Raw genomic sequence first — 10826 nt, 5'->3', positions numbered from 1 at the left:
CTGGTCCCGGGCCGGGGGCCTCCTCACCGCCCAAACTCCGCGGAAATCTTTACAGAGATCCCCCGCCGCCCCGATTTACTCCCTGCTTGTATTTAATGACGCTAAATGAGCCGGTTTCGCTCCCCCGCACGTGGCCGGCCGGTCGGAGGTAATTTGCCGAACAGGAAAAGACGAAGTTCCCCTATAAATTGAGGTGTCGGTCGGAGCCTGGAACCTGAAGCCTGGCGGGCTCCCGCTTTGCGGGACGCGGGGGCTAAGACACCATCTCTGACAGGAGCAAAAGCCCCGCACCAGCCAGCTCCTTCCCTTCTAGCACAGAACGACCGGTCCGGCTGGGAGGAGACGCTCGCAAACTCCTCTCTCCACACTGCGGGGCGGGGGCATGCACCCTCTTCTTGTGGATCCCATTTTTAGCTTATATTTGCCCTCTGGCTAGGGGTTTCCTGAGCACAGGATTACAGCAGCAGCAGCAGCAGGGCAGTTAGGAGCAGAACGTAAAAGGGGACTCTTTGCCCTGCTGTTGATTTCCAAGTCTTAAAACTGATCACAGAATGTTGCGTGTTTTGCGCCGGGGACCCGCGTTTTTAACATGAGCTGCATCCCTGTCTTGTCAGTGGCTCGTTCCCCACCGCAGACACCATTTGCCTACGAGAAGAAAGGGGAGGAATATAATCTTGATGGCGAGTGGCGAAAGGGCACACGCTGCATCCGTGACAGGCTCCGCTCCTTATCTCTGAGAGGTTTGGAGCCGCGTCGGTCCGCTTAAACCCTTTTATTACCCACGCCCCAAATATTTCCATTACACACGGTCTGTGCTCCTCAGCTGATATGTGAAACTTGCTGCCTTATCGCTGTCAGTCGATTGATATTTTCCGTGTATGAGCCCAAGGCATTAAATCAATGTCTCCACTCTGCAATGGCATATTCTCTATAGACTAGTCTGTGGGAGACAAGTGAAGTCCTGCTGCAAATTGGCTTCATCCTGTCTCGATTCTCACGAAGCTTCTCTTGGCAGAAGAAGCGGGGCTTTAAATAGGATCCGCCTGCCCAGACCCGGTGCCGAGCAGCCCCGGGCTGCCCCTGCCTGCGGGGGGTCTGTTGATGTTTGCCATTTCGGGACATTCAGAAGCGAAGGTGCCACACAGTCGGGCCGTGGGGTAACCGGCCGCACACGGCGACGGGGACAGAACCCCCTGCCCCCGGCTGCAGGACTCGCACTCGGCAGCCGGGGCAGGACCTGCCGAAATGCCCGCCCGACAGAGCACCCGCACAGCACGACGCGGGAGGCAGCTCCGTGGCACCGGGAGCCGTGCGCGCATCTCCGACCGGGACCGCCGCCGATCCCGCCGCACTTGCAAAGCAGAGGGGCTCTCCCAAGACTCTTTTTCTCCTCCCGTTTTTAGCTGGGTTGTAGTGTTGGAAGAATGTAGTGAGATTTCTGGGACGCTGGCTTGGCTTTTCTTTTCTAAGTGGAACCTTAATTTAGTTTGTCGCCGCTGTCCCTAACCCGTCAGGGGGCAATTATGTGATAATTACGAGAATTACACAGTTCTTTTATCTGGCGGCCGTGCACGAACAGGGCTCGGCACAGAGAAATCCGTTCACACTTAAACTCCCCTCCCCCGACAAAGTCTATTGCAGGGGACCAGAGCTCTCCAGCGCGGCTGCTGGTGTCGTTCCGACGGATGGTTCCGAGCCGGAGCCACAAAGCGGGATCTGGGCCTTTCCAGCGGCCCGGAGCCGCCCTGGGGATGCTCCCCGTGGGCGTCGTCCCGTCCGGCTGGCAAACGCCGAGCCTGGCCGCAAGACAGCCAGGAGGTTACATCGCCTCGGGCGGCTTTTTCCTGCCATCCCTCAACATATCCCAGAACAGCGAATTAGGGAAAAAAATAAAATAAAATAAAGAACATCACCACACAGCCAGCTTCACAGGCCGGTGGCATCGCAGCGCAAGCATACCCTCCGGGAGCGTCCCCCGCCCTCCCTCTGCACAAGCCTGGCCGTACAAATCTTTCCTCTTCGCATCCACACTTAAGCACTACGTTTTGATTTTCTTACACACTGCTCCGTCCTCCGTAACCCACCCCAGAAATTTTGTAAGAAAATAGCAGAAGTATTTAATTGATAACATTTGATTTATTTAAAGTCCTTAACTGCAAATGATCAAAAACATACTTCACGCATTAAATTCTCAGTTATCGTTTTAAATCAAAATATTTTTTCAATTACAATCACATTTATAAAATTAACAAAATTTCTTAAATTCACGTGTAATTATTTTTTTACGGTCATTTAAAGCAATTTCCAGCTGTAAAGAAAGAAAACAATATAAACCATGCAATAAATTAAGAACATTGAAACAGCGAACAGGAATAATAATAAAACCCGTCTGGCTATGCTAACACCGTGTAAAACTGTGGAAAGTGCAATAACACTGGATGAAATAAGCTAACGATGGCGATAATTAAACGGCCACAAAAAAAAATTTATTAGACAAGTTTGAAAAGGGGGGAGAGAAAGAGCTGTCCTCTTTTCCTTGCATCAGTGTAGTAGTCAATGTTTCCTAGGGGAGGGGGAAAATAACCTGGTTATAGATACACAGTTCTAGCTGGTACACAATGAATACACTTAAATTAAATAAGTATGTCATCCACATGTTGATGAGAGTTCCTGATGAATTAGAATCTTCAGTAACAGATGGGAAGGAAAAAAAAATCCAACTGGCTGTGACCTCTTGTAACTTTATATTACATCCCAAAACAGGTAACACTTGGAAAAAGATAAGGGTCGCATCCTGCACTCCAAAGCTCCAGTTGGTCCCCTCGGGAGTGCAGGATCCGGCCCGCAGCATCTGGGTTTTATGTGGGTTGTAGTAGCCGAAGGTTTATTTTGCAAGTATCAAAAGGATGATCCGAGAAAGTAAATAGTTCTCTTGTTGCTTAGAGATTCTTTTAGTGTTTTGCTACTTCACAGCAGTATTGTCCTTCAAAGCCTTTTTAATTAAAAAAAAAGTCTTAAATGTCTACTCGCTTCTTCATCTCCGTATTGTTAAAGTATTGCCACATACCTGTAAACTTACATGAGATTATAGAACACATAAGGGAGGGAGACAAGGGGGCAGAAAGCACAAACAAGTAGTTTACACGCTCAACATTTTTTTCTTCTTTTTAATAACACCCTGCATAGGCTGGGGAGGTCTCCGGGGAGAGGGGCTGGGCGGCAGGGGCCGGAGGGAGTATGTACAAGCGGGACGCGGCCGGCTTTGCAGGAGGTCGTGGTGGATCATAACAACACACAACGCCTTGCGAGACAATTAAAAAGTAACAGTCCTTTGCACGCAGCGTGCGGAAACACCTTGGTCTGTCTCAGGGAAAGCGGGGAGAGAAGCCAGGAAGGGGAGGAGGGGTCTCGGCCTCGGCGGCGGGGGTTGCACAGCTAGGAGGTGTTTAGCACGGGTCTGGAATACACACCTTGGTAGTAGGAGGGCTCTAGGGCCGAGGGCTCGATGCTGCTCCGGCCGGCCATGGAGGCGCTGCCAAGGGGCAGCCCGCCGGGGATGCTGGCCCCGTAAGAGGAATATTGCAGCGCCTGCTCGTAGGCTTTGAAGTCCAGCTTGTGCTGCTGCTCCGAGGAGGACATGAGGTTGTTGATGGAAAACGGGTGGTTGAAGGAGTAGTGGGGATCACCCTTGAGGTGGAGTTGGGGTTCGTGGGCTAATGAGTGAGGGGGATGTGGGACGGAGGCCAAGGTGGGCACAGAGCTGATGGTGGAGGAGGCGGCCGAGGCCGAGGTCTTTAGCTCCGTGCTTGATCCACTGTGGTCCATAGACTGAGGGCTGGTGGACGGGTTGGAGCTGGAGAGAGAGGTGGCCGTATCCAGCTGCGCAGGTTTGTTGTGGCCTCTGTGCAGGGGGGAGTTGGAGCTTGAATTCGAGGCCCCAGCCTGATCTTTCCTGCCCTCCTGAGAGGCTTTACTGTTCGCCGGCTTCTCGCACTTGAAGCGCTTTTGCCGGCGGAGGTAACAGCCGTTTTCAAACATGTTGCCGGAGTCGGGGTGCAGGGTCCAATAGGAGCCCTTGCCGGGCTTGTCGGGGGACCGGGCCACCTTGACGAAACAGTCATTGAAAGAGAGCGAGTGGCGGATGCTGTTCTGCCAGCGCTGCTGGTTCTGTCGGTAATAGGGGAAAAGGTCCATGATCCACTGGTAGATCTCACTCAGCGTCAGCATCTTGCTGGGTGCCTGCTGGATGGCCATGGTGATGAGGGAGATGTAGGAGTAGGGCGGCTTGGCGTGGGGGTAGGTCCGCTTGAAGGACTTAGCATCCCGTGTCCTGCCGAGGTTGGACTGGGTGTAGGCCATGGGGCTCATGCAGGGGTTCATGCCGCCGTAGGGGCTCAGCCCGTTCATGGGGGCCGGCTGGGCAGACATGGCGTTGATGCCACCGGGGCTCAGCGCCGTGCCCATGGCGGCCACGCCGGCCGGCATGCCGTTCACGGGCCCCGCCGAGCCTGCCGGCATGCCGGCCACGGCGCCGGGACTCAGCCCAGCCCCCAGGCCCGTGTTGGCGTAGGACATGTTGAAGGAGCTGGAGGTCATGTTGCCGCTCGTCGTCATGGTGTTCATGGTCATGTAGGTGTTCATGGTGTTCATGGAGCCCAGCCCCGAGTTCATGTTGCTCACGGGCACCGAGGAATAGGCCTAGGGCAGCGAGACAAAGAGACGGAGTTAGAGAGGAGAGAGGTGTGGCAGGACCCCGTAGGGGCCGGATCCGCCCGCCTGGCCCAGCCAGCCGTGCAAACGTCCTGCTGCGGGACGCCGGCCGCCTCCCCGACAACAGGGAAAAAGCTTCCCCAAACCCGCACGGAAAAGCAGCTGCTTCCATGAAAAGGTCTATTTCATATTTGTATACATTTATGAATAGACACGGAGCGGGGGTGCTCTCTCCGGACGCAGTGCCGGTTTTCCGGCGTGTCGCAGCTTGCGCGGGCTGCGCCGGGATCAGCGGGGCGCACGGACCGACCGTCTTCCCTGCGCCGCTCCAAGCCCTCGCGGAGCCGGGATGCGGGCTCAGGCTGCCCCGGCAGGACGTGTTCTCTCCGGCGCGTTCCCATATTTTGTTGTTTATGTGTCCTGTCTCGCTAGTTAAATACTTAAACTCATCAGAGTATTGGAATTGGTGGGCGTACACTGTTTGCGCCAAGGAGAAAGACTGCTTGTATTTTCTGAGAAAAATCTCACGCATATCTCCCTTCGCAATAATTTAAATTTCTTTTCTAAGAAACATACAAGATAATGTCTTGTTGCAAAATAATTTTAAAAACCCTCACACAAACCAAACAGGTCCTGTTGGCCTGTTTTATCTGTGGAAGCTTTCCCCGTCTACATTTTCTATTAAAACAGTCTTTAAATTAAAGTTAAAAAAAAAATACAACCAATCAACCAAACAATCAAACAGCAAAACTTTCCCAAAGTATGAAACCCCTGAACTTTTCCTCTCTAAGATTTTCTGCAATTGCACGACGTGGGAAAAATTGAAGCACCCTAATACGTAACACAACTCTTAAAAAAGGCACAACCGGAGAGCTTGAATTTGTGCTTTCCGCTACGGCATCTGATTTAACAGGAGAGAGAAAGACGTTCCCAGTTTACTCGAACTATGGCTAATATGGCTAAAAAGAATGAGGTATAAGCAACGGTTAAATATTTAAAACTCATTTCTGATCCCCACAAATTTCACGAACTTATAAATGCACTTTTGATTTAGAGGATCACATTAATTATTTGAGATGGTAGAACGCGGCTGGGTTTCCCACGTTGCATTCTTGCAGTTATTCGAATTAAATGGCAAGAGGTGAGGAAAGATTGAAGTTTAAAAAAACAGTAAAAGCGAAGTTCCCTTAACTTTGTGTTTGTGGACAATGCGTATAAGAGAGGAAAAATGAGTCTGGAAACGGCACATAATTAGGATGACCCTTGTTTGCCCTTAGCCGACTTTCCTTTATTAAAGGAGATGCCAGCCGGGTGACACGTATCTGCCTCTGCCCGCGTGGCCCTATGGGCGCGTGTGCCAGCTTCGGCTGCGGGACGAGGCGTGGGGACTGTGGAGCCGTGTGTCCGGGTGTGCTGATGCAATGCCCGGGTGCGCACACCCAGGTGCCTGCCTCGCTGCCGCACTTCCTCAAAACGGCTCCTTGCAGGGCGGGAATCCGCGGTGCTGCTGGCCGTGCTGCCGGGCGCTGGCTTCTCCGGGAGCCGCTGCAGAGCCTCAGCGGCACAGCGCGGACCCCAGGCCCCGCAGGGCCGAGGCTCGCCGGGGGTAGGCTCCGGGCTCTGCCGCGGCCCTCTCCTCCGCCGCAGCTGTGGGCGCTTGGGCCGGTTCTCCTCCACCTCGGGACGTCGCTGTCAAACGGGCGCGGGGGCGGAAGCGCCTGCCGCGGTCCGGACCGGGTCCGGGTGGGGGGCGGCGGGTCCGGGTGCGGGCCCCTCCGGCCCGGCTCTCGGCAGCGCCGCCCGCCGGCCCGCGGCAGCAGCGCACGCCGCGGGCAGCCCGTCCGCAAAGTACGGACAAACGGCTGGTCTTCCCCTCCTTTCCTTTCCCCCGGCCTTAACAGGTGAGGGCCCGGTGCTGGCGAGTAGGGAGGCCGGAGGTCCCGCCGAGAAGCTCGGGGAAGGCGCTGCCCCCGAGCAGGACGCGCTGGCGTCCGTCTCCCTCGGCCCCTGCCATCTGCCGGGAAGGAGTCGGGAGCCGGCGGCGCGGCGAGTGCTCTGCCCCGAGCCAAGAGTTTACGGGGTGCTTTTGTGCCCGCCGCGAGAGAAGATTACGCCTCTAAGATGAGATCAAGCGCTGCCCCCGGCCCCCCGGCCCTCCAGGCGGGCTCGCAGCCGCCCCGTGTCTTCCCCAAACGCTTCCAGGGCTCCTGGAAGCTGTGTTTTCCTTGGGGAAGCCTAGCCAGTTTCGGCGCCGGAGGGAGGGGGAGGTACGTTTGCGTTGGCAGGATCTGGACTGCAAACCGATTCCTCCGATTGCTGCCCCCTCCAGACCCCCAGCCACCCCCAGGTCCTCCCCTCCCCTGCACAGGGGCAGCAGGGAAGCCAGACCCTGGGATTTACTCACCTCCTGAGTGTCGGCGTAGTAGCTGTTCCAGTCGCCTGTTTCATGCCCTTCCATTTTCACAGTCCCTAACATTATGGAGCCAACCTGCCCGGTGTAACCATCCAGCCTTCTTGCAAGCGAGCGACGGGCAGTAGGAAAAGAGCCCGAAAGCCCGACCTAGCAGGAAGCCAGCTCTCAGGAGGGGCGGGGGGTGCTGAATTCTGCTCTATAACCAGCCAAAAAGGAGGCAGGGAGCGGTGTGGGGCGAGACAGTTGAGAAAGTGAGGAAGTGCGGCTGGGATGTGAGTGGAGTTGAGCTGATGTGGATCTTACGTCGCAGAAGTACCCACCTCCTCCTCCTCCTCTCCCCATTTGTCCGCCTCACAAAGGCGTTCGCACCTACAAAGCCGGAGATGCACCTGCAAACAAGGCAGTCCCCCTCGCCTGCAACTCCCCCCGGGGCGGCACTTTATTTGCAAAGCTGCGTAATTGGTTTAAGCTTGTGGGGAAAGAAGGAGAGACAGAGGTGGGAGAGGGGGACAGAGGCGGGCGGGGGGGCGGGGGGCGGGACGGGATGGGACGGGGGACAGGCACGACCACCCTCTCAGGTGGACAGGACAAATGCTAGGAGGGATAGGGAGAAATGAAATGAGGTAGATGAAGGAAGGGAAGTCCCCTCTATTTGAAGAGAACGCAAAAGGCCATCCAGCCTTAAACCCCTGAGATTAGAGGCAATATTTACTAAAGGCCGGTAGATGCTCCTTTAACTCGATGGCCGGGACGTGCTTCAAAGTCCCGAGTCCTGAAGTCCACAGGTTCCCCCCTCTCCCCTCGTCACTTCACAGCTGGTTACCGCGTAGGTACCTCCAGGCCCTGCCGCGGAGCCCCACGTTCCCACCGCCCTCGGGACCGCTTTAGGCGCTCCGGGCTGCGAGCAGGAGGCTCGGCTCCGCGCTCCCCAAAGCCCTCCCAACCCTCCCGCACCACACACCCCTCTTCTCCGGGCTAAACTAGCCCTTCAAACGGGGTGCCGTCCTATGCAGATGGTGATAATGATATTGTTTTTCGGGTGCCTTATGTTCAGAAACCATGTGAGTCACCGTGCTGAGACATAATACTACAGGTTCCCAATACGTACGGACAGAGGCCTGAATGCGGATCCACTGATATTAACCTCCACTTGGCAAACATCAGGTGAGTCACTAGAACCATTTTATATCTTTACTGTGGAAAGCCTTCAGCCCAGAAGGCTCATTTGGAAGCTTTTTCTGATGCCAGAAGCCCAGGAGCAGCAATAATAGGTAGTGAGTATCTAATTTCCAACTTCTTGCTTATTGACCTGATTTCTCACAACGAACAGGGGAGGAGGATTCTACACAGGCTGGAAAAAGGTAAAAAAAACACCGATAAAACAAACTGACATTGGAAAAAGCTTTTTATTATTATGGAAGGAATCTCTCAGTCTTTGCAGAGGGATCAAACATTTTCTGTCCTGTCCGGCTCTTCGAGCCTATGTCAACACCACGGACTTTTCTTAGGTTTCTCTATCCTATCCCTTGTGAGTTCGTTCCCACCTAGCTACTAGAACTTTTATCACCTCATAGGAGAAAACAAAAAAACAAAAAGTCAAAACAAAACAAAACAAAAAATCTACATCACCAACCAGCAGCTAATAACCGTTCCCCCCCAAACCTAAACAACTTTTCCAACAGTGGGAATTTGAAGGGGAAATAAAGCTTCTCGGGATTTGGAAAAAGGCTTGCACATCATACCACAGAAACTGTAATACACACCTGGGTCTGAATTTCAGCTTGCTATGTTTATCATTCAGCATGGCCACAGTTGCTTCCACAGTGATTTGTTCTCGAGTGATCTGTGGAAATGTCACCCCCACAAACGGGATTTTAAAGTTTCTTATAGACACACAGGATTCAAATGACGAGAGATAGCATATCTCTGCCACGACAAATATGTTTTAACTTGTTCTCTAAATGCATTTTCTGTTATCCCTTTCTTTGTTCTTTCCTCGTCTTTTTTTTTTTTTTTTTAATCTGGCAACAGAATTAAGTCAAATCCTCGAAACAAACAAAACTCTGGAATTACCAGAGGAGAACAACATATGAAAATATGTCTGGAAGGAAATAAAATATATAAAAGCACTGGATTAAACCCCTGCTTTCTCAAATGGTCAAGCTACACCCATGGAAATTGGGGCAAACCCCAGTGGAATATCAAAGAAATATTAGAATTGCAGTCTTCATGTATACACCCTCCCTCTTTTCCTAATGGAAGCGGTGTATCTGAAAACAGAGACCCTTCAGTGGTGGCTTGCCCATTTCAGTGTTTGAGGTCTGTGCAGTATGTTCCCCCCAGCAGCGCAGCCGCATGCGGGGACGCTGGCAGGAGCGCAGCTGCCCCAGCGACGCCGCTGTGGCACCCCCCCGCCGGCTGACCTCGGGGCGGTGCTGCCTCCCTTCCAGAGCCCAGCCCCGCGGGAGCAACACCCGACGGGACGCCGGGCAGCCCACGCTGGGTCACCCCGTACCTGGAAAAAAGGGCAGGCACAAAGCCGGCCACGCTCATCGGATGCTGATACAAACCACGGAGGCGTTTCACCGGGCGGAGCAAACGTGGAGCCGGCAAAGGCGCCCTGCGGGCCGGCCGCCCCCAGGCCGCCCCGGCTGGGATGCCCGCTGCCCGGGAGGGGAGGGGAGCCGTGGGTTGTGCAAAGCCTCAGCGCCTCCTGTTGTCCGGCTGCGGGCTTAGCTCCCTCCTGAGGTTGCTCCCAGAGGTGAGAGCACAGGCAGGATCTTCTCCTAATCTGCTCAGAGCCTCTCGACTTGATGTATAATAAGCAAGCCCTAGTCAGAGCCAGCCGCTGTTGGAAATTCTCTTCGGTCCGGTTGCTGTGGTGCAGCCCTGGTGGAGAAAATCCTCCCTTAAGTCCAGAAGAGGTCAGGACGCCTCTGCCCACCACCACAGGAAAAATCGGGTATTTCGGTGGTTGCCCTTTCCCGGCACTTGAGCCTTTATGTAGTGAAGTCCTATGTAGGATGCTCTGCGAGTCCAGCGGGATTTATCAGTACCCTCTGCAGCAGGCTCAGCAGAGGAGCACTCTCCTAGGACGCGGGATGCTGTGTAATAGCCAGGAGCTCTCCAGTCGTGCCTAGCTGATGCGTTTTTCAGGAGTCAGGTTAGTAGCACTGGCCCCAGTTATAGCACACCTTTCCCCAGCTCTGGTTCGAGTAGCACCAGTTTCTGTGTACTTTCTGTTTGCTTGTTTCTTCTTTTTTTCTTTCTTTGGTTTTAATTTTTTTTTCAGGTCGAGCTTTTAGTGCAACCTGGAGAAAGTGCAGTCTGAGGTGAGCTTTACCTGGCTAGATGAAATCAGGGTCTCAGCTCTTTGCTCCACCAGTGCACTCTGCCAAGGGTGCAAACATAAAACCTGACCTTAAAAATACGAAAATATGTGTGTGGAGCGGGGGGAGGACTTCCAGGGGAGACCGCGTTACCAGCACTGTCAGGAAGAGCTGGGCCCCGCAAAGGCCACTCAGCAAGCGTCTGGGTTTTGGGAATCTCGTCGCCTTCTGGGGGGCTTCCCGCGGCCGCTCGGGGAGCGGAGCTGGCCCCGGCGCGGCGCTGCCCGGGGGGCCGGAGCTCCTCGGGCCCCGCGCCGCCCGGAGCGCCGCCCGCAGGCTCTCCGCCACGCGTGGGCCGGGCGGCCGATGCAGGC

The 10826-nt window shown here is 54.4% G+C and overlaps 1 protein-coding gene and 1 long non-coding RNA gene across 2 annotated transcripts; one reads left to right on the top strand and one right to left on the bottom strand.

Moving 5' to 3' along the window:
• Positions 1–2116: 2116 nt before the first annotated feature.
• FOXA1 (forkhead box A1) lies at positions 2117–7498 on the bottom strand. Its single transcript, XM_064423910.1, has 2 exons — positions 7115–7498; positions 2117–4698 (listed from the first exon to the last, which is right to left on the bottom strand). The coding sequence occupies exons 1-2, from the start codon at positions 7184–7186 to the stop codon at positions 3436–3438; spliced, it is 1335 nt and encodes a 444-aa protein (XP_064279980.1). The 5' UTR covers positions 7187–7498; the 3' UTR covers positions 2117–3435.
• Positions 7437–9385, top strand: LOC135302906 (uncharacterized). Its single transcript, XR_010364461.1, has 2 exons — positions 7437–7619; positions 8178–9385. It is a non-coding gene; the product is annotated as an uncharacterized LOC135302906 (long non-coding RNA).
• Positions 9386–10826: the final 1441 nt, after the last annotated feature.

The sequence above is a fragment of the Passer domesticus genome, chromosome 6 (assembly GCF_036417665.1).
Source record: "Passer domesticus isolate bPasDom1 chromosome 6, bPasDom1.hap1, whole genome shotgun sequence".
Taxonomy (NCBI): Eukaryota; Metazoa; Chordata; class Aves; order Passeriformes; family Passeridae; genus Passer; species Passer domesticus.
Note: the sequence above shows the minus strand (reverse complement) of the source record. Positions and strands in the feature narration are given on the sequence as shown.

What these genes read in the sequence shown, in the direction of transcription:
- FOXA1 (XM_064423910.1), bottom strand. Translation starts at nt 7,186, where the DNA reads ATGTTAGGGACTGTGAAAATGGAAGGGCATGAAACAGGCGACTGGAAC. An exon ending in ACTACGCCGACACTCAGGAG is followed by an intron (nt 4,699 to 7,114) that starts GTGAGTAAATCC and finishes TCGCTGCCCTAG; the next exon opens with GCCTATTCCTCGGTGCCCGT.